At 48.0% G+C, this 24288-nt stretch overlaps 1 protein-coding gene across 1 annotated transcript in view; it reads right to left on the bottom strand.

Moving 5' to 3' along the window:
* PELP1 (proline, glutamate and leucine rich protein 1) overlaps positions 1-24288 on the bottom strand; it is a 394967-nt gene that overhangs the window by 176884 nt on the left and 193795 nt on the right. Inside the window, exon 11 of the mRNA XM_078670231.1 lies at positions 7298-7414. Coding sequence (XP_078526357.1) covers positions 7298-7414 — 117 coding nt within the window. The remainder of the gene's footprint in view (positions 1-7297; positions 7415-24288) is intronic.

Below are 24288 nucleotides of genomic sequence, written 5' to 3' on the forward strand. Positions count from 1 at the left end.
GCCTTTGTCGGTTAGTGCTGAAGATGCTGGGCTGTCTATTTCCTCCTATGCCGATGACACCCAGATAATTTTCTCCCTTTCCGCTGAAGGGGCGTCTAAGCCATCATCTCTCCAGTCTGGGCTGAAGAATATTGCAGGTTGAATGCAAGCCAACTTGCTTAAACTCAACGTCGAAAAGACGCAAGTGCTAATTTTGGGGAAGAATAAAGATCTGTGCCCCCCCCCCCCCAACATTTGCCTTCTGATATGGGTGCGTTACCCCAACCTGCACACCAGGTTCGTAATTTAGGTTTTATCATTGATGACCAGCTATCAATTAAGCAAAAAGCAGTTAAGGTTGCCTCAACCTGCTTCACTATCCTCAAATGGCTCAAAATAATTCTATGGATGTTTCCTGTTCCCAGTCAAAGAACTGTCGTCCAGGCTCGTCACTTCCAGGCTGGACTATGGCAACGTCCTGCATTTAGGAGCCAATAAGGATGTGATACGTAAACTTCAGGTGGTACAGAACTTGGCTGCTAGGTTGATTTGCCAGGTTCCCAGAATGGCTTCCATCTCAGGTTCTCTTCGAGACCTTCATTGGTTCAGGGTGGAGAACAGCATTCAATTCAAAACCCCGAGTTATATGTACAAAATCAAATCTGGCACGGAACCTCAGTACCTGAATGCCTTAGTCCACCCTTACCTTCCACCGTACCTTCTTCGTTCCTCCACTCAGGCAAAATTTGTGGTTCCTAGGACCAGACTGTCGCTAATGGGTGGCCAGTCTTTTTCTTGTCTGGGTCCTTCTTTGTGGAATTCTCTTCCCTTGTCACTTCGTAACTAAACCATCTATGCGAATTTCCGAAAGTGTTTAAAAACATGGTTATTTAATCATTAGTTCCCTTTCTTCTCTGTTTGTGTCAGGCGGCGCCGGGAAACTCTGGTTAGCTGTGCGCCTTATAAAATTAAATAACAACATAGGATTTGTAGAGCGCAGCTTTTCACCCAGGTCCCGGGGATGAGCCATTTAGTCGACCAGCCAGGTCTTAAGTGTTCTCCTGAAATCGACGAGGGTGGTGGAGGTCAGAGGGTGGTGGAGGTCCGAGGGTGGTGGAGGTCCAAAGGTGGAGGCGGTCCAAAGGTGAAGGGGCAGTTAGTTCCAGGACTGGGCAGCGAGGTAGAAGGATCAGCCTCCTTCGCAGATCTGATGGATGCGTGGGACGTGTGTGAGGGAAAGGTGGACTTAGCAGAGTTGTCTGGTGAGCTGGTGGAAGGTCTGGTGGTGTTGTAGGCTCATTGAGTGTTGTGGAGGGCCTTGTAAGTGTGAGTGAGAAGCTTGAAAAGGCATCTCTTCTTGATTGGGAGCCAGTGGAAGTCTTTGAGGTGGGTCGGTCTTGATCGTCTTGGGAGATCAAGAATGAGTCTGGCTGCTGTGTTTTGGATGGTCTAGAGTAGTTTCAAGAGCTGGGTGGTTATTCCAACGTAGACTGTGTTTCTGTAGTCCAGTCAGCTGGTGATGAGGGCTTGTGTTCCTGTTCTCCTGTTGATGGGCGGGATCCACGTAAAGATCCAGAGGGTTATTCAGAGGATGTGGAAGCTTGTGGCGGTTACTGGATTAACCTGTCACTTCATAGAGAGCTCGCTGTCCAAGATGATGCACAGGTCCTTAGCGTGGGTGGTGGGGGTTGGTGCAGGTCCAAGAGCGGGGGCCACCAGAAGTCACCCCAAGGGGAGGGGTTATAAAAATATATATGCATATAAATACAAAAAATGTGTGTGTGTGTGTGCAAAAAACAAGTGTTTGTACCAACCTGTACATTTTGTTACGCAAGCATATGCCTTTACCATGCATGCTTCTACAACAAAATCTTTTGTAAATGCATGCATGGTAAAGGCATATTTGCTGTAAAAAATGCATGGTAATAGGATTAGCCTTTTAACGGCATGCGTTGCAAAGCAACACATGGTTCCATCATAGATCTAGCTCTTCTTATTGTTGGGAGCATTCACGCAGCTAATGGGCCCAAACTGACTTTTTTCTCCTGACTTCATCACCCACTCACGGCCTCTGGTCGGATAGCAATCCTGCTAGGAGGAGATCAGATAATCCCAGGACTCGCTTCTTGATCGTGGTCCATGAGAACTGAAACCCAATTGAGATTGCACAGGTCTCAGGCATTCCTACAATGGCGGGTGAAATAAAGCTCCTGCTCTATGCCGATAAAATCCTCATTTTCCTGTCAAAGGTGGACACCTCTTTTGCAGCACCGATTGAGTACTTAGGCCAGTCCTCAGGGTACAAGGTTAAGTGAGAGAAATGTGAGGCATTCCCACTCAACCAACAAAAAAAGATAAATGCCATCATACCAGACCTCCTCCCTCAAATTTATGTAAACTCAATTATTAAATATAATAATAGTTTATATCCAAGTCTACAAATAACTAAAATTCAAACTGCCCTAAATACATAGGCTTGATTGGCAGCCAGGAGGAAAATGACTATTTGTCCGCAGAGAAAAGGCACTTTCATTCAGACAATCCAGCGTTTTGCGATTCACGAAATAAGCCTGAAATTAGCAGACTAGCTTGATATTCATTGTTTTGCCACAAAGAAAAAGGTCTCCAGCAGGCATCAACACAAATTGTGACATTTTATTGACCATATGCGCATACGTCATACAATAGCTGCCTGCTTCTTCCTGTCGCATTACTGTGAGATGCTTCATGGCATTGATGGCGCTGCTCCATGGTTCAAGAAATGTACACGTGCCCACCGATTAAGCTCTCTTGTGACCATGCGATAGTGTACCACAGGGCAGGATGCCTACATGTGCCCATGGTTATGTTCTCTATTGACCATTTGATGCAGTCACAAATCCTTTACTTGTGTCTGCGCTTGCCGCATAATGTGTCTCTCTCTCTCTGTTTTTTTAAGTGTATGCTTGTACAGTGAGCCACGATGTACCTCGCCCGACGATGCAGCGCCGCATCCATCTCAGACTGAAAAAAAGCAGTTGAATTTCCTGTGAAGGGAACGAAGCGGGTCAGTCCTCGGTAACTAACAAAGGATTCCCATGAAAGTACTTTTAAACGTTTTTAACGTGCTGCAGTCCGTTTCTTTTAGCACCCTATCAACCCCCATACCTTGCCCTTCCATTTGCCTTTCACCCCCTCTCCCAATAAACAACTTAGAACCAGTCTGAGGGTGTTATGTTGTGAGCCAGGGAGGTGCGGAGATGCCTGATCTGAAGCAAGTTGCTGCATTGATGTTGCCAGGCAAGGACTGACCTGTGAAAAGCATCTACTGCCTCTTTGTTGTTAACTCACCAGCTGTAGCAAGGGTGGCACATTTCTCTCTGCCCAGGGCGCCACTGGAACAAGGGACGGCCCTATACGCAGCAGCAGACAGTGTCAGACATGATGTATAAGCCACACTCTTAAAGATCCAACTTTATTCATCTTCACTCTAGGCGTCTTCCGGTCTCCTCCTCCAAGAACCAGCCACACCCAGGTCCATCTGAAACCGAACTGCCTGATTCCAGGCCCAAACTAAAATCTCACTTCTAAGCACCCCCCAGGGTACGGAGCAAAAGCACTTGAAATACCCTGCTCTGAAGACTAGATTAGTTCTCCTCATATCAAACCACTTGTCTGCAGCCAAGAAAACAAGCACTGGCGTTGCCAATAGGTCTCGCAGTAGGAAAGTTGGAGCTATTGGTTTTGTAAATGACAAAGCCCTTTATGTTTTTAAAATGAAAACAAAAATAAAAGGCATTGTTATTTGCAATTGTAATAGCTCCAACTTTCCTACTGCGAGACCTATTGGCAACGCCAGTGCTTTTTTTTTACGCTTTCTTACTCAAACGTTTTATAAAAGCGTCCTGCAGACTTGAAACCACTGGAGCACTTGAATAAAATAGGACAGTAGAAGATATGTAATATCAAAACACTGGTAATGAACAGAGCCACGATTGAAAAAAGTAACTTTAAAGTTAATATAGCATTTAGAATATCTGATTCTGATTGTCAAAGCAAAAGGGAAGTGTCTGCAGGGACCCTCCAATATAGTTTACCTATACGATGTTCAATAACTGTCAGATCGTACAAGGAGTTGCTTGTAGACTGCCCGTTATTATGTGGTAAGACCTTAGCATGCTTGCTCCCTGATCACAAGCCGAGCACTCACGTATGTTTCCGTACATCTGTGTCCTCTTATTGCAATGTATCACTGCACAGAATAGAACGTGCCCAGGCAACATATCTAACACTGTACTTCTGCATGGCATTTTTGGTGAGTGAAGACCGATCCGTGAGTGAGGTAGGGTGCAGTGAGTGTAGTGACTCTCTGGCAAACAGCAAAAGACCCCCCATATAATACAAATATTCCCTGTCCTAGTAAAGGCCAATAAGCAATTACGAGCGCCAACATATCCCAGTAATGGATACAGACGTCGCACAAAGCTGTTTTGGAGAGTGACGGGGGGAGGAGTCCTTTGCGGCAGAGGCAAGGAGTGTGGCAAATGGCCGGAGGGAAGCCGGATGAGTGCAGGAGAGCCTGGTGGCGGGGGGGCGGGAATGTGAGCGAGGAGCTCACGGTGAGACTGTAGGCGTCACCCAGCTTTCTTCAAAAGGCTAACAGTGCGGGGGCGGGGTGGGTTGTTGACTACAAATTGTTGATTTAGGTGATGAGCCGTCTCTGTCTCAGCCGCCCTGAAATCCCGCCTTTAAAGTTGTGGTTTCCCTATTGAGGTGCATAGGCTCAAAGATAAGATCTGCCAGAGGCCGGAGCCCGTGGCAGCGCGCGGGCTGAGGAGGGAAGGCTTGGAGGCGGGAAAGTGCTTGTCAGAGAGGGATAGTGTACCACAGGGCAGGATGAAAAGGGCGGGGTAGCGGGCAGAAAACGTAGCGCGTAGAAAAGAGAGTAGCAGTAAATCACGTAAAGAAAATAATAGACGAAAGGAAAAATAAAATGATAGGATAAGATAGAAAAAGGTGTAGAGAAGATGAACAGTGTAAAATCTCAAAGAGAGAAGACGGTGACAGAGGACAGGCGAAATAAACACGATAAAAGGAGAGATGCGGCAGAGTGCAAATGGAGAGGGCATGAATGAAAGAACCGGAGAGAATAGACACACAGCGATAACGAATAAATACAAGTTTACTAATCATGGCCCATCTGTTAATTAAAACCATACACGATTAAAGTAATATATATCAAATCAAAGAAATGGATAAAAGCAGAAAATAAGTGATAATCGTAATTTGGGATAAAGAAGACACAGGAAGGTATAAAAACAAGGAGGGCGTGGGAGAATGGAGGGGGGAGTGAGAGCAGAGATCGGGGTGGAGGAACATGGAGAGAGACAACAATGAAAACATTAAAGCATGGCGCTCGTGAAAGGGCATTCAAAGTGAAAACAGGACCAGCTAATTCACACACTTATGACGTAGGACAGCTTGAGATCACTGCGTCAGTTAGTGAGGTCATTACTAATATTAGCATTGTTATTTAATTGTTGTTGATGGTCCCAAGGCAACAGCGTGAGCAAGGAAGTCACCGCAGCTGCGTGGCCCGATGCTGGAGGGTGGGCACCGGAAGGCTGAGGAAGCTGATGCTGTCATACGTGCAGCTTGGAACATTGTCCTGACATGCCCTGCCTGACTCTGGAATGTAGGCCGCTCCGGTCACGCTGTGAAGCTGCCTGGCTCGGAGCCTTGCAGAGGCTGCATGGTCGAGGTGAGGTGTCCGTGTCAGGAGCTCCTCTACATACCAGTGTGAGTGCGACACAACATTCACTGGCATGGACCCAGCAGGGAAGAGTAAGGCGAAGCAGAGAGGCGACTGAGGGAGAATGATAGACGGAGATGAGGAGGAGAGAGAGGAGGGAGAAGTGGGCAGAAAAAGAAAGGGAAATAATGAGAGTGTAAATGCACGCACGCACGTACCTGATAATGCAGAGCGGCCGGGATAGACGGAGATGAGGAGGAGAGAGAGGAGGGAGAAGTGGGCAGAAAAAGAAAGGGAAATAATGAGAGTAAATGCACGCACGCACGTACCTGATAATGCAGAGCGGCCGGGAAACTGAAAGTACGGCCGGCCGGCCAGCCATGATTAATTAGTTAGGGGAGGAGAAGCCGCAGAGCGCACGCTGGGCGAAGCCCTTTGATGTGCTGTGCGGCCGTGAATGCGCGTGCTTGTTTGGTCACGTGATTCACGTGAACTTAATGAAAACCGCAGCGCAAGAAGCCCTTGGTTTCACGAGCGTTTTGAGGACATGAATTCTCGCTCCGCTCAATGCGCTTGCGCGCATTGATAGGTCACGAGACCTAAAAAATGGAATATTGGAAGAAATTAATAGTTACCACACTTTGCCTCACTGAAAAACTGCAACATTGCGTAGATGGACCATATTGAACAGAATGCACTGGGAACTTTACTTAGTCACCTCTAACCTCCAGCTGAAAGCTTTTGGCAAGTGCCAGTCCTGGTTTGAGTGCAGCGACAAGGAGGTTTTATTTATCTATATATACACCTCTCTCTTTATTCAGACCCTCCAGCATTTCACGATTTGCGAAATAAGCGCAAAATCAGCTAACTCCCTAATACTTGGTAATTTAAACAAGGTGAAGTTTTTCCACAATGTCTATTGTGTTGTTGTTTGGATCAACAAAGAAGTGTAGGTGGGGGAGTGGAGGACAAGTGCAGTGACGAGGAGGATGCAATGGCAGCAGGTAGCCAGGAAGAGGTGGGTGAAAAACTGAGTTTTTGTGATACAAATCGGCGCAAAATAAAGTGCCACAATGCTGCTGCAAATTTTCAATTTTTGTGCTGCAAAATTCTAATGTTTGTGCCGCAAAATCTGCAAATCTATGCCGCACTATCCAGGGGGTCTGTTTCATTTACTTTTGGCAGGGTGAAAGCCTAATTTTCAATCCTCACAGTCTAAAACACTTATCTGGTTCCCTACTATAGCACGAAGATCATGCACGTCAAAAAGGGCTCACAAGACAAGTAACTACACTAACCAGGTCCTTGTTAGTTACTTCAGGGTCACAGTTTTAGAGTGCTTGCCATGTAATAGCACCACACGCAGTTTCATACTGCCATTTCTGCAACTTTTCTCTAAATATTACCATAATCGGCATGCCATCTAGTGCAGTGGTTTCTCTACGGAGCTATATAAATGTGCTCACTCAGTAGCCAGTACCCTCTTGTTCAAACTTCTAAATCTCTCGCCACCAACAGCCTGCTGCAGAGACCACTTACAGTTCTATCAGTCTGCCCCTCAACCAACTAATCTAGCTCCTCACTCACCTGTAAGGCTTTTCCTGGCCAGGAATGGCAGAGTTACGCAAGACACTCCATGCAGTCAGAACTTGTGAGAAAAGCCGGCAAATAACACTGGCAAAGCGTACCAGTCGAGCTCCACACCTGTAGAACACAAAAAAAAACAAGAAATGCAGTCTACTATTGCAAACAAGGCAACAAAGGGGTTTTGGGTAGGGTTTTCCTTTTAAAGGACCAAACCGAGGCCAAAACCTCTGCAATTGATCTAGGTACACAAGATGCTTTTCTACTCCTTGTAGTAGGTCCCCATCATTACTCCCAACTTAAAACAAAAACCCTATTACAATACATGCATTCCTAATCCATGTTCACAAACCACCATATTACATGTTAATATTTGATCACATCTTTTATACTTTCCAACTTACAGTGACCGTTCTGTTAAAAAAAGTAGGACAAACCTACTCAAACCAAACTGGACATAATGTTCCATCACAAACCACTCAGAAGGTTATACGATTCTGCATGACTTACACCAGCACTCAATGCAAACAGACCATCCTCCCCAAATAACTACTTTGAAACTCTTTCTGCTTACCCTATCTGCTTGCCTCTCCACCAGTCCAAAGACCAGTCACACCTCATTCACAAACACCTGAAATCCAACACTTCATAGCAAAAAGTGCAGTAACGCTCACAAACACTTAAGCAGGGTACTTATCACTCAACATATCCCTAGTCATGTGTACCAAACACACACAATATTATAGCTCATCCTCTTCTCAATCCCCTTTCTAATCTCTCAAACTCTATAAAACCCACCCGAGACTGGATGGACCACCATTCCATTTTCCCCCATCTCTCACAGCTCAAATATACAAAGGCCAAATAATGCCTTTAAAACTGACCATTAGCTCATTTAAGGAAACATTCACATAAGGAAACTACAACTTTCCCTCTCCTCTCCACAACCCACCAACTCACTTGTTCAAATCACACAATGCATTCCTATGCTTTGTTAATGATACTTATGCACCAAGTAAACAAAACCCAAACACTAGCGTGGGACAGCCTCCAACAGAGTTTAATAAAGAAAGTCAGGTGTAAACAAGTGTCAGACTTGTAAATATAAGAAACAGGTTTCGAACCATGCAACCATCTACTTGCAGAGTGTGGTGTTTTAGAGTCACATGCTCTGTATACTCCTGCTATCTTGTGTTGGTGCGACCCTTGACCCTCACCTCAGGTAGGTCGCTCCCCCACGCCACACAGCACCACCTGTGTGCCTGTGTCCCTCTGCTCTCATCAGCGGCGTAGGTTCGAGGCCAGTGTGCCTGAGCTGCACTCCTGCCTGCTTTGCTCCCTGGTATTGCTCACTCCCCTCCTGTGTTTTATTCCTGTGCCCCTGGTTTGTCTCCTGTCTCCTGGTCCGTATTTGTATTTCCTGCTTTGATTCCCTGGATTACTTTATCACTATCACTGCTGTTTTAACTATTTTCTCTTGTGCCCAATTTTCTGCCCGTTTCTTTACCACCGCTGCTTTCCTTCGGCCCCGCCCCCATTTGCTAACCCTCTCCTGCCTCCCAGCTGCTCCTCCGTCCCGCCTCCCCTCATATGGCAGCCCGCAAGGCCGCGCCACTGGTGCGCCTAAGGCAAGCCCGTCTGCGCTCTTCCGCGCCTGGACCGCGCCTAGCGCCAGAAACCCTGGCCCTCCAAAAGCCACGACACCCAACACAGCTACGATGCCAGCTCCCTCCACACACTCAACACCGGACGATCACACACCTGGTTCCTGGCCGCCCCGAAACGTACGCTAGGACCCTTCACCTGCCGGAACTGCAGCTTCACAAGCATCCGCTCCGCTAATCCACCCACCGGTAAAGATCCTATCCATCTCAGATGCATCCTTCTCAACACCCGCTCCGCCCGCAAACACGCTATTGAACTCTGGTACCTACTCGACTCAACCTATCCAGACGTCGCCTTCCTGATGGAGACCTGGCTGAACACCTCGGCGCCAGACATCACCATAGCCATCCCGGACGGCTACAAGATCTTCCGCAGGGACCGGAGCAACGGAGTAGGGGGAGGAATCGCCATCATCCACAGGCACACTCTCAGAGTCTCGATCAACACCGAAGACATCCTCAGCGCCGCCGAACACCTACACTTCCAGATCTACACTGATCCCAACACCACCCTCAGAGGTACCCTCGTCTACAGACCCCCCCCCGGACCCCGACCACAGTTCAGCGACTCCATCGCCGACTTCGTCAGTACACACGCCCTCGCCCATCATCTCCGCTAGCTCCCACGTCTCCTTCAAGCACACCACCGAACTCTACTGGACCAACCATCACTGCATTCACTTCACCTTCCAGAAATCCACCACCGCACCAAACAGATCCCCAGCCGCTGCTGGATTCACTGAAGACCAGCTAACTACCACCCTCGCCCGGAGCCCACCCGCCAACCCCACCGACCGACACCGCCGCCCGCAGCCTCTGACAATGGATCAACGAGTGCGCCAACACCCTCGCCCTGTTCAAGTAACAGACACACCAGCAAGAAAGCCAGCTGGTTCACTGAAGACCTCCAGGCCTCCATGCAAACCTGCCGAAAGCTAGAAAAGAAATGGCGAGGGGAACCGACACCTGACAGCTATGCAGCCCACAAGAACGCCTCCGGCAGGCACCACCACCTCATCAGATACGCCAAAAGGTCCTCCTTCAGAGATCGCTTAGACAACAACACACACAATAGCAAAGAGCTCTTCAACATCGTGAAGGAACTCTCCAACCCCAGGTCCAACACCAACGACATCCCACACTCGCAAGACCTGTGCGACTCCCTGGCCACCTTCATCCATCGCCGACATCCACGACAGCTTCAACGTTACGACCGCCCAGACAACCACCAAGACCTCCAACACCACGGCCACCATCCGCATCAACCCCCTGCTCGCCTGGACCAACATTGACGACGACAACACCATCAAAATCATGAACACCATCCACTCCGGATGCCCGTCTGACCCGTGCCCACACCACATCTTCAACAAAGCCAGCGCCACCATCTCACCTCATCTACGGAATGCCATCAACATCTCCTTCGAGACAGCCACCTTCCGGGAGAGCTGGAAGCACGCCGAGATCAACGCCTTACTCAAGAAACCCAAGGTTGACCCCAAGAACTTCCGGCCCATCTCCCTGCTCCCGTTTCCGGCGAAGGTCATTGAGAAGACCATCAACAGACAAATGACCCGCTACCTCGAGAAGAGCATCCTAGACCTGTCCCAGTCCGGGTTCTCAGCAACCACAGCACCGAAACTGCACTCATCGCCTCCACCGATGACATCAGGGCCCTGCTGGACAACAGAGAAACAACGGCCCTCCTCCTCCTGGACCTGTCAGCCACCTTCGACGCAGTCTTCCACCGCACCCTTCGCACACGCCTCCACGACGCTGAGATCCAAGACAAGGCTCTGGACTGGACCACCTCCTTCTTCTCTGGCAGAACCCAGAGCGTCCGCCTCCCGCCTTTTCGCTCCGAAGCCACAGAGATCATCTGCAGCATACCCCAGGGCTCATCCCTCAGCCCGACACTGTTCAACATCTACAGGACACCGCTCGACCACGTCGCTCGACTGCATGACCTCAAAATCATCTCCTAAGCCGACGACACCCAGCTGATCCTCTCCATCACCAAGGACCCCCCTCACCGCAAAAAACAACCTCCACGAAAGAATGAAAGCTGTAGCTGAGTGGATAAGGAAGAGCCGACTGAAGCTAAACTCGGACAAGACGGAAGTCCTCATCCTCGGCTCAACTCCCTCGGCCTGGGACGATTCCTGGTGGCCGACTGCACTGGGAACAGCTCCACCACCCAACGACCACGCACGCAACCTAGAGTTCATCCTCATCCTTGACCCCACTTTCTCCATGACAAAGCAGGTCAACGCTGTCTCGTGCTCCGGCTTCTACACCCTCCGCATGCTCCGCAAGAGCCCCACCGAAACTAGAAAAATGGTCAACCAGGCCCTAGTCAGCAGCAGGTTGGACTACGGAAACACCTACGCAGGAGCCTCTGCCAAACTCCTGAAACGACTTCAGCGCATTCAAAACGCCTCCGCCCACCTGACCCTCGACATCCCTCGCCACAGCCACATCACACCCTACCTGAGAGACCTGCACTGGCTCCCCGTCAACAAAAGGATCACCTTCAAGCTCCTCACCCATGCACACAAGGCACTACACGACACCGGACCAGCCTACCACAACAGACGACTCATCTTCTACACCCCCAACAGCCAGCTCCGCTCCGCCGCCCTCGCCACAGTCCCCTGCATCAGAAGAGCGACCTCCTGCGGCAGATCGTTCTCCCACCTCGCCGCCAAGACCTGGAACACCCTCCCCATCCTCCTACGGCAGACCCAGGACCTGCTAACCTTCAGACTACTCAAGACCTGACTGTTCGAGCAGTAGCAGCATCCCCCCTCCACGCCCAGCGCCTTGAGACCCTCGCGGGTAAGTAGTGCACTTTACAAATGTCTTGATTGATTGATGGTTGGTTGGAGATGTTTGCAAGTTGTTTTTCTCAAAATGTATTTGAGTCACAAGGTCTGCTATGACTCCACCCTTAACCCACTATGAACCATGACAAGGACTCCACCTCAGACGGTTTTTCACTCAGCAGTAGATGATGTACTTTTTAGGACAAAACTATGATGAAAACATCTGTGATCATAGCCAGCTTCCTGTGAAGAGGTTAAGCACGTGAATCAAGACCAAAGAGATGGTTATTGAATATATGTAACATTTTTCATTTGTAGCATGTGTAGCCATAGACAAAAGTGTTTTGTTTAGGCTGTAAAAGGCTTGAATGTCCATGCAGTAATGTTTAGTGTGGTTTTGACCTTGTAGCAGCTTTACAAAATTCCGCTAAAGGAATATATGACAAGGAAGCCACAGGGTCTCCAGATTTGCATGCAGAAAGTATTCTTTGATGTACATGTTGTGTATGCTTAGACTTGGCATACCAGGTTTGAAAGCAATCCATCTAAAAATGTTTTCTGGGGGAATTGGGTTACTTATGTAAGGTCCTGCAAATGCCACACAGTTGCTTTGTCTTCAGGATAGACTTGGTCCTGTCAATGTACTACATTTGTGACCTCTTACCATCTAAGGGCCTTTCTGCCACAGTGTCTAGGTATGAAAAGAACATGAGCAATAGTACAGACTTAACATCAAAGGAGAAAACTACTTTGGTCAGGTATTTTGGCTTTGTCCACAGGAACACCCTATGTCTAAGAACCAGAAAGAATCACTGCTCTACAGCCACTGCCTATAGATCACTGGTTTTCCTTAGAGTTGTGAAAGCAATCAGATCAAGCATGTGCAATGCAATAGGTCTCACATTTGCGCGAGTTTCAGCTATTGGCATTGTAAACGACAATGTCTTTTATTTAGATGTTTAGAAAACCTGCAAAATAAAAGGCATTATCATTTATAATTCCAATACCTTAAACTCTTGCAAATGTGAGACCTATGTGGCACTTGTGCTTTAGCTATACATATCTTAAGCTAAAGTGCGACTGCCTTAATTGTCAGGTGCAACTATTGTGGAAATTAGCTTTTTAAAGTTTTGTTTCTTTTTATGTTCCGTATGTGTTATTTCAGCACATCACAAGAAAACTCCAATGGTAAAATCTGACACCAGTTGTACTGGGCTTTTGGCAGCAGTCTCCTTTAATTATGGACATTTCTCCAGTTACTTCCGTGCTCTTGACAGCTGGATGGATAGCCTGTAGGAGACACTAACATTCCAGTTCTCCTGTACGCGGATGACGCGGTCCTCTTGGCGAGAACTGGTGTTGCCCTGAATAAACTTCTGGCCTCCTTTGGGGAATTCATGACCTCACTAGACCTAAAAGTGAATACACAAAAATCTCACGTCATGATCATGGGAATAAAAGGGATAAAGAGGAGACCAATAACCATGGTCTGTCTAGGTAAGGAGGTCCAGAGGGTTCCCTCTTTTACCTACTTGGGCGTCCTATTTGACGATAAAGGTACGTGGGGTCCCCAACTTAAGGCAAAATCCAATGCACTAAGCAGATCGACAGGAGCCATCCTGAATTTTGCCAGAAAACTGGGTTCAAGACCGACGAGCGCGATCCTCAAAGTATATAATGCCAAGAGCATCGCAATCGCTAATTACGGGGCCTCAATCTGGGGATACATAGAGCCTGTCCCCATTCAAAGGGCAGAAAACAGGTTTTTAAGATCATTGCTTTCTGTCCCCCAGTCTACCCCTACTTTCTCCACCCACTCAGAACTGGGAGTTGGGTATGTCTCTGATGTGATAAAATCTGCCCCGGTTACTATTTGGCTCAAAACCTGGTTAAATGAAGAGATCTCTTTAAATCATAAAATTCTAGAAGATTGTTTAAATTTGGATGGAGTCCTTAAGATCCCCTGGATGCTGTATGTAAAAAATATGTTAGCAAAGGTGGGACGCATTGACCTTTTTTACTCACCTATGAGCATAACCAAAGCGGACGTTAAAATAGTTAAGGATTCACTGCTGAACCTTTTTATTTCAGAGCGAGAGGAAACTGAACTTATGAAATTTACAGTGAGAAGGAATTTCAGATTGAAAACCGTCCCAGGCCCAGAACCCTACCTGATATTTGTAAACAACTCTTTCCACCGCTTTCTTTTAATTAGATTTCGGTTGAATCTAATTCACTTTTTATTGGGCTCATACTATAGATGGGAGACGCCGGAAAACAATAAACCATGTGATTGTGATAACTTCTCACCCCAGGACACCTTACATTTTATTATGTTCTGCGATCACTATGGTAAAATCAGAAGGAAATATCTTGTCCCCATCCTTAGAGAGGCCCGCTTCTTACAGGTGAAGCCAGCGCTCTTATTCCTGCAACTTTTGCACAATGCACACGTCACTTTTCATGTTGCAAGTTTTTTAGCAGCAGGAGTACGCATCAATAAAAAGCGCAGAAAATGTAATAACGGATTGATTATCAACGAAATTTTTTAATTTTTTTATCTATCTATTCTTTGTATAGAGGAACTGCTTGCGCTCATGTCACTTTACATTCAGCTGCTATGAACTATGAATTATTATGTACATATTATGTAAATATTCTCTCTGTGTTATTTAACTTTTTTTGTACGTGTAACCCTTGAAATGTATCCTGTGTCTTTTTATGATTTTTTAAAAATCGAATAAAAGTGTTTGACTGACTGGATAGCCTGTGTGCAGGGATAGCGCATGTGCTGTAGGAGGGGGTGCCCAGGGAAATAATCAGAGCCTGGAAACTGAATACCTGGCAGGCCTTGCACATCTTGTGGGTTACAGTTATTCTCTTTTCACTAAGTGTTGTGAAGACTGGGACAGACAATTGTGCACGTAAAAAGATGAACCCCAATGACAATAGATGACAAGGACACACGCCTTTGCACTGGAAACTTAAAATGTTTAGTAAAACACAAGAAGCAATAGAGGTCTGCTTACGAGAATAACACCCAGAGCAGTAGCGGTACCGGATATGATAGGACGTGCAGTCAAAGAGCCCTTCCCACAACAAGTCAGAGAAAAGGGTGCAGCTGAGAAGAACATCACGGGATGTGTGGCTCTCAGGTGACAGGTCATAGCAAATATTGTTAGATTGTTTTCCTGTAAGAGGGTGAGAATGGATTAAGTAAGTGTAGTATAGAGATGTCCATGCGTATATAATGTTATAATGTGAAAAATAAGAACTGTAACAACCACAGGAGGAAGGGCGCATGTGAATCCACAGCTCTATATGCCGAGAGCAGATGCTTACAGGGTAAGTAACATAATCCATTTGAGGCATGTATGCTGTAGATACACATGCTTTGCATAGACTGTATAAGAGTACCCTACAAAAGCGGTGACTAACCGGTGGGTGTTACAGTTGTTTGCAAGAGTGTTTTAGCACTGCCTGTCCTACATTATCCTGTTGACGTGCTAATACATCCACACAATAATAGTTTTGTAAATGTGTGTGGTGTAGACCATGTAGCTGCCTTACATATGTCAGCTAAGGGAATGTTGGCTAAAAATGCCATAGATCCTCCTAGTTTGCAGGTAGAATGTGCTCTAGGAGTTCTAGTTAAAGTTATTTTAGCTTTAACATAACAATTTTGAATACATTTAACAATCCATCTAGAAATGCCAGATTGAGGAGGAGCTACGCGCGCATCCAGGATGGCCGCGTAGGTACAGGGCTCCCGAGTCCCTCGCTGCCCTCCGCTTATATCCTGAACGATATCCTGTTTTGATTACGGGTTCTTGCAGATGTACCTCAGCTGATACCTAAGCTGTTTTCAAAATTTCATTCGGACTTCGGGAACCGCAGATACGCCGACCGGAGTTTTGGAGGCCCGCCCCACGGCGACACCGGGAGCTGGCACACCAAGACGCCGGGGAGTAATTGAACAACAGCGGCCTGAGGGGTTCCCCCTGTTGCCCTGAGTTGACTTTCGGTTTCGTTTTAGAGCCGCTGCCTTCTCAGACTGCGTGATTGCCTCGCTCCTTTATCGGGGTCCAGCCTAACTTTGCTGCCTGACTATGCACCAACTGTTCTGAGGGTCCGGGTGTTGGGCTGAGCTGCTGCTTCTGCCCTTTCGGCCCACTTTCGTTATTTGCGGTGGTCGGTGGGTGAGCGGCCATTTTCACCAGGTCTCGCGGGCCCCCTCGGGGCTCACCATTCAACATGACCACCAGGCCTGACAACGAGAAGCGGAAGACTAAAACGCCTCTACGCGGGGGACCGGTTCAAACCAACGTCATGGATCGCTATACCCAACCCAAGGAGTCCCCCGGTGGTGCCAGTCGAGCTTCTGAGGGCCCCACTGACGATCCACCTACGATGGCCGAATTGACCTTGCAGGACATCATGGGCGCTATTGCCAACATGCAGACTTCCATTGGTCAGCAATATGAGGCTCTCGCCCTCAAAATAGACACTGTGGCAGTTGATGTTACTTTGATGAGAGCTGATTTGTCGAAGACCAATGAAAGGGTCAAGTCTCTGGATCTGAAGACTTCTAGCCTCACGACTGATGTCTCTGATCTGCAGACGGAAGTTGGACGTTTGCGCTCCTCCAACGATCTCATGGTCCATCGCCTGGAGGATTTTGAAAATAGGGCCCGGCGCAACAACATACGCCTTGTCGGGGTTCCCGAGTCCTCTGGTGCCTCGGCAGCTGATCTGCTCGTGGAGGACATCGTCTTGAATCATCTGGCCCCCACAGGCCTGAGTAAATTATTTGCCGTGGAGCGGGCCCATCGAGTGCCGGGCGGAAAACCGAAGTCGGGCGCCACGCCGAGACCTATCATCGCCAGGATCTTCAATTTTAGAGACAGAGACACTATCCTTCAGGCCTCGAGAGTAAGTGGCCCCGTCAAATTTGAGAATACGACGGTGAGTTTCTACCCGGACTTCACACAACTTGTTCAGAGACAAAGGATGGAGTTTCAGGGAGTGAAACGAAGGCGGAGAGACTTGGGCCTGAAATACGCAATGCTTTTTCCGACCAGGCTGCGTGTCGAAGTTGATCGTCCTGACGGAGTTAGTGACTGGCTGGATACCCTCCCCAAACAGACTGACTCAACCGGGCATCCGGGTGGAGCCAAGGGCGGCGTATCGGAACGAGAATGACATTCTGTTTCCTGATTTCTGAACATTTACGTACTATTCAGCTGGGTTCGATGTTTCACCTATTACTGTGTCCTATTGCTATGTACCCGGGTGTCGCGGGGGGAGTGGGACTCTTTCCTCCTATGGGGTTTATTTTCGTAGACTAGTTTAATAATGGGGCGACAGGCACACTGCAAGTTGGGGTGGCTTTTGAGTCTAACGCAGGGGTGCAGGGTGGGGGGGCGTTGTAACGGGTTCTCGTTGGGGGGTGGTGGGGGGCTCTTGGGTGTTTGTGTTTTTTTTTTTCAAGGCACCGTATCGTATTTCTGCTTGATTGGGTCATTGTGTTCGTTGTGGGGTGGGCTCTACACATCTTTTTGGGATGGGGGTTAGTGGGTTGAAACTAATGTGTTGGAATGTCAATGGGTTGGGAGACAGGATAAAACGGGGTGTGGTGTTGCAGCTTCTGCGGCGCCTCTCCCCCGATATTGTGTTGTTGCAGGAAACGCATCTGGTTGGGAACACGTGCCATGCCATGAATCGGAGAGGGTATCGTCTGGTGGCGCTATGCCGCTCTTACTGGTCAGTGGGAGGGGCGGACGGTCTCATTTGTCACTGTCTATGTTCCACCGGGTCTACAGACCTAGACTTTTGCTGATCTTGGGCGTGTAGTGCTGGGGCTCCCTGTGGGTATTTTGGTGATAGGCGGAGACTTCAATTCGGTAGTCTCCGGTGACAGATCGCTACCACCCCAGGGATCTCCCCAAGTCGCAATCCTGGCTACGTGGGTTCCTGGAGACACTTGGTCTGGTGGACTGTTGGAGGTTGCTGCATCCGAATCAGGCGCAATACACCTTTCACTCTGGAGCCCATGGCAGTATGTCCAGACTCTACTATATTCTGTTGCCGGCGGCGCTGTCCTCCTTCGTTGGGGAGGTGCGGCACCTCGCCCTCGCCCGGGGCATATCCGACCACTCCCCAGTCTGGCTTAGCATGGATACTACCAGGAGTAATGAGGGACGGGTCGCACCGATCAAACCCTGGTTTCTTCGCAATCCCAAGACCCGTTCCGAATTGGTGAAATCCCTTGATCATTATTTTGTAGAAAATGTGGGATCTGTGTCATCTTCTGTATCGTTGTGGGAGGCGTTTAAGACTGTGATACGTGAGCAGGCCCTATCTTTGATCGCCACCGCCAAGAAAAGTAAGCATGAAGAGGTGGTCCGTCTGGAGGCGGAGATAACCGCACTGGAGAGGGATTTGGAGCGAGGTGTGTCCAATGCCAAACTTCATTCCCTCAGTCTCAAACAATTAGATTATAAGGCCCTGGTTACTGATGCTGCGAAGGTCATGGGCAGGGAACAGCAGGGCAGACTGTATGATGTTGGGGACAAGGCGGGTAAATTGATTGCGTGGCTGGACAAGAAAGAGAGGGCCAGTCGTGTAGTCCCTGTGATTGAGAACCTTGATGGAGTGTGCGTGACTGACCCGGTTGCGATTGTTGAATGCTTTGCGGAACACTTCCGAACAGTGTATGCTCCGGTCTCTGACAGACCGGAGGCTGACTCATTTGTTGCTTCGCGATATTACTTTGCCCTGCCTGTCTGCGGCTGACAGAGACCTGATGGACGTGGTGCTGTCGGCTGATGAGGTGGCTACTGCCATTCGTTCACTCAACACTGGTAAGGCCATGGCCCTAATGGTCTGCCCATTGAACTGTATAAACTGTGCCCGGACACACTGGCTCCATATCTCCGTGATATGTTTCTAGAGTCCCGTGACTCTGGCTCCCTTACACGTGACCAGCGTCTCGCTACTATCGTAGTGATCCACAAGGAAGGGAAGCCGCGGGATCGCTGTTCCTCTTATAGACCGATCTCGCTTCTAAACGCTGAACCAAAAATTCTGGCTAAGGTATTAGCAAACCGCCTGACGAATGTTATCAGCGACCTGGTCCATCCGGATCAGTCCAGTTTTATCCCGCACCGCAATACGGCGCTTAACCTGCGCCGCTTGCACGGTGTTCTCGCGAGGGTGGCGTCGCTCCATGAACCGGCCATCTTGGCTTCTTTGGATGCCATGATGGCCTTTGATACTCTTGAGTGGCCTTATCTCTGGGCCGCTCTTGTGAAATTCGGATTTGGCCCCGGGTTCATCGGCTGGGTGAAACTTTTGTATGAGGAGCCCCTGGCGCAGGTGGTTGTGAATGGTCGGGTCTCAGCGTCTTTTGTTCTCGGGAGGGGCACCCGACAGGGCTGCCCGTTGTCACCTCTGCTTTTCGCTCTCGCCCTTGAGCAGCTGGCTGCCTGGTTGCGCTGGGAGCCTTCGCTTAAGGGGATCCGGTTGTCCCCGGACTTTGAGGATCGCGTTTCGCTTTATGCGGATGATATTTTATTGTACCTTTCGTCCCCTCGAAAATCTCTCAATGTTTTGTTCGATGTGCTCACTTCGTTGGGGAAAAATTCGGGCCTTGTTATCAACTGGGCTAAATCCTGTGTATACGTGCTCTCGGGCGGTCCTCCTCCCCTGCCTCGCAGATGCCCCATTCGGATCTCTGCGATGGGCTTTAAATACCTGGGGATCTTTATAACTTTAGACCCTGCGGCTCGCTACGCGCATAATCTGCTCCCCCCCCCTTCAACGATTGCGACTCGGCGTTGAGCGCTGGCGCGGGCTGCCGCTTTCGCCGCTCGGGCGCGCTGCCCTTTTTAAAATGATGGCCCTGCCGAGGTTTTTGTACGCGCTGCAGAATAAGTTCGATATTATTCCGGCGAGCTATTTTAGGGAGGTTGAAAGCCTGCAGAGACTGTTAATTTGGAATGGACGTTCGCGTATTTCCCTCGCTAAACTCACCCTTCCCTGGTATGATGGGGGTATAGCGTTGCCGGATATTAGGCGTTACTATTGGGCCTCGCAACTGAGTGCGATCAATCACGCGACATACGCGCCTGCTCCTAACCCGGCGTTTGGAATGGATAAGTATTTGCTACTGGGCGGGGACTACAGGAGGGCTCTCTACTCCAAGGCGGCGGGCAAGCATTTATCTGGACCTACCAAGGTTGCTGTACGAGTGTGGCATGTTGCGAATGCGTCTGTGGGTTGGGAAGGTCGATTGACTCGTGCGACCCCCTTGTATGCTTCTGAAATGATGGGATGTCTCTGTAAGACGAAAATGTTTGAAAAATGGGATATGATTGGTATTAGCTGCGTGGGCGATCTTTGGGTCAAGGGCAAAATCAAGACCTTTGCGGCACTACAGTCGGAATATGACTTGAGTGACAGGGAATTCTTCCGATACACACAGATTCACCATGCCTTGAGTTCGGCTCTCCCTGCAGGTACTGTCCTCCCCGAGTCCTCCCCCCTTGAAGATAGGCTCCTTGACGGCCACATCCCCGATAGTACCATTTCCCTGATATATAAGAAGTTGATCAACACCCGAGTGGATCTGTTAGTGCATCTTAGGGTGGTTTGGACCGGCGATGGTTTAGAGCTGGACGACGAGGATTGGCAGGCTGCATTATCCTCGCCTAAGGAAGTCGCGATCCCTGCCCGTCTCCGTTTCGTTCAGCTCAAGATCTTACATCGTGTATATATCACTGGTCCGCAATTGATCCGCATGGGTTATTCCTCGGACGGGGTATGTAAGCATGGTTTTGGATGCTTGGTACTTTCCTCCATATACTTTGGGAGTGTCCGGAGGTGGTGCGGTTCTGGACGAATGTGCATACTCTGATGGGTAGAGTCACGGGGGTGGTGCTGCAGCCCGAAGCTAGGCGGTGCCTGTTGAATGTGTGGGAGCCGAATGATTATAGTGTGGCCCAGACGCAGTGGGCGACCCTGGGGAATATGATTGCTAAGAGAGATGTACCGCAGTTGTGGGGTTCCCAGCGCCCGCCCACGGTATCGGTGTGGAAGGAGAATATGGACTGGTGTATGTTCAGGGAGAAGACTGTGTATGTGGCGCGGGGCACACCCAGAAAATGGAATAGTATCTGGAGCCAATGGAACGCATACCGTGGAAATCTATGTGCGCCTCCGTTTGTAGACAACCCCGAAGTCCCTCTGTCCCCCTGATCCGGCATTCCATGTCTTGTGTGCTTTTTGTTATCCTTCAATTTGTTTCCCCGCTGGCCCCCTCCCCACGAGATCTATTATTGATCTGTTGTGTAATATCGTGCCTAGGTGTCCTCCTATGTGAACACATGTCCTTGTATACCTTTCTTTTTGCCTTGTACTTTGTTTTTTCTTCTTTCAATAAAAGTTTATAAAAATAAAAAATAATGCCAGATTTTGAGAAGGGATTTCCTCTATAAGGTGGAGCAATTGCAACAAAAAGTTGTTTTGCAGAAATCTTTTGTCCTATGAATATCGCACAATAGTGCTCTTTTGACATCAAATTGTGTAAAGCTCTTTCTGCTACTGAAACAAGTTGAGGGAAGAACACAGTTAACTCAACTGAATGGTTAATATGAAAAGCAGAAACTACTTTTGGAAGGAATTTAGGGTATCTAAGAAGAACCACTATCTTTCTGAAGTTGAAAGAAAGGTTTTCCTAAGGTCAATGTCTGTCACTAACAGATCTTAGTGAAGTGATAGCAATTAGAAAGGCAACCTTCCAAGATAAAAATTGCAATGGACAATTGTGTAATGGTTCAAAAGGCGGACCGTTGACTGGTCAACGGGAATATAACCCATTTCCCCAATTGATGGTTATGCCAGATCAGCTGCCAAATCTTCTGAGTTACCTGATCATGGAGGTGTAAATTTTCAGCGAACGCTTGACATACAGCATCACATCGTCTGCGTACAAAGACACCAGACAAATGCCAGGCCATGGTGCGTGTGGTGCTGCCTCAATTGGGCAGCCAAAGGCTCAATGGCCATGGCGAAGAGAAGGGGGGGTGTGGAGTGGGGTGGGGAACGGACACCGAGAAGGGGGAAATTATCCCATTAATCCGCAGCCTTGCTGTCGGGGAGGAGTATACCTGGCGATCAGTTTTAGGAGTTTTGGGACAAGGTCCAAGCCAGAAAGGAGTGCAAAAAGATATGGTCATTCCAAGGTATCAAATGCATTGGCGGCATCCAGGAAGATCGTAGTCGCTGGAAGAGAGTGGTCTATTTCTTGTATAGTCGCAAAAATGGTGCGTAGGTTGTGAGATGTAGCTCTGACAGGTATAAAGCCACACTGGTCAGGGTGAAGCCCAATAGGTAACAGCGGGAATAATCTTGCCGCAATAAGCTTGACGAGAATTTTTACTATCCAGGTTGATCATTGATAACACAAAGCAACGGATCCTTATCAGGTTTGAGAATCATGATAAGCGCATCGCGGAGTGAGGGCGGAAGCATTCCCTGCTTCAGCGATTCCTCGTACAGGTTGATGAGATGTGGCGCTAGCAGCGGTGCAAACTCTTTGTAAAAAGTGGCTGTCAGTCCATCCTGTCCTGAGGCCTTATCGCCGGGCAAGGCTCGAATCACTCCGATCACCCCTTCCTCCAAAAACGGCGCATCCAAATAATTGCGATGGCCGTCCTCAAGCCATAGCAGCCGAATAGAATTAAAAAAAGGCAGCCTGGTCAGGGTGGATGTCAGTTTGGCACACTGCATAAAGTGAGGAGTAGGACAGCATTTCCTCCTGGATGGCAGCCTGACCAGTCACGTCTCATTGTTGGATGTACATAACTTAATATAATCGTTGGCCCATGCCTTTTAAGTAGACCTGCTAATGTTTTACCCACAGTCTCCCACTCCCTATGTTCTTGCACGTGCCTCCTTCCCCAGATAATGTGTTTCCCTTATGGCTGCCTCCTCAAACTCAATCTTTCCCCTAATGTCTCAAAGAATCTCATTCTTATTAAAGGTGAAGAATTTATTTTCAAACTTTCGTATTTCCATCATTCTCAATAGTTGCATGAATGTTTTGACTTTTAGATACTGGTTGTTTTGACTTACAGATACTGGTTGTTTTGAAACTGTAGTAGTAGGTTTTGAAAATGTTGCATTCTGACTGCATTGGGAGAGGCTAGAGCTGTAGGAGTATTTAGTGTTGCCCCTGGATATGTTTGCAAATGTGAGGGTTGAAGATGGGACTTTTGTGCACGGACTATATAAACCAATTGATGGGGAAGGTTTATGGTGTTTTGAGGGTGCTGTAAGCACTTTTGCTGTGTGTTGGCTTTGATGTGCCAATCATCCAGATATGGGAAGACATGAATTTGTTGTCTTCTAAGATGAGCTGCTACTACTGCTAGACATTTGTGAATACTCTGGATGCAATAGTGATTACAAATGAGTACTTTGACTTGGTAGTGATTTTCTGCTATCACAAATCTGAGATATTTGCGATTTGCTGGGTGGACAGGAATGTGGAAGTATGCATCCTTTATGTCTAGTATGGACATAAAGTCACCTTGTTGTAAAAGTGGAAGCACTTGTTGAGGGGTAATCATATGGAAGTGTTCTGACAGTAGGTATAGGTTTAACGGTCTGAGATCGAAGATTGGTCTTAGGGACCCGTCCTTTTTGGGAATCAGGAAGTAAAGGGAGTAGATTTCCGGTTCTTGGTGTTCTAAAGGAACTAGTTCTCTAGCTTCTATTGTTAGAAGAGCTTGTACTTCACGTTTGAGGAACTGTTGGTATTGTAATGAGATTCTTTGAGTGCAAGGTGAAATATTGGGAGGGTTGATGGTAAGTTACAGGCAGTAATGTTTTTATTTAACAGTTACACAATTAATAAATCATTAAAACGCAATCATAAAAGATAAAATTTCATACAAGATTTCTAAAAACATATGAAAACATAAGTAAATACATCAATAATAAATCAGTGGCGAGAAATGAGTCTCAATAATAAATCAGTGGCGAGAAATGAGTCTCTACGCGCGTTTCGGCGTCCTGCGCCTTCTTCATGGAGTAGCCACACAATTTAAAAAATCACTTATTTGACACTGGTCAAGACGGTTCTCTAGTTTTTAGGTGAATCGTTTTGGATCCCGTGTTACAGGAGCTGATTGACCAGGGCCCAAGTAGTGAATTCCCGCTGGCCGGAACCCTTTAAATGAGGAAATGCCGGATACGTTTCCCTATGTAGGAATCAACCTCAGTTGCATCTGGTATCTATAATATCTGTAATTTTGATTTCTTTTTCGTGAGCCCCCTTGCTGATCTTTGATGTGACCAGGTCTTCAATTGCAGAGGATGTAAATGGTGTTAAAAAGGTATTCCAAAATTGTGGCTGGATGGGGAAGTGAAGTTAAAAGATTTGAGTCTTCTTCCGACCTACCACATCGCTAGACGGACTATCCCGCTGCCGCCGGACATA

Source organism: Lissotriton helveticus, chromosome 12 (genome assembly GCF_964261635.1).
Source record: "Lissotriton helveticus chromosome 12, aLisHel1.1, whole genome shotgun sequence".
Lineage (NCBI taxonomy): Eukaryota > Metazoa > Chordata > Amphibia > Caudata > Salamandridae > Lissotriton > Lissotriton helveticus.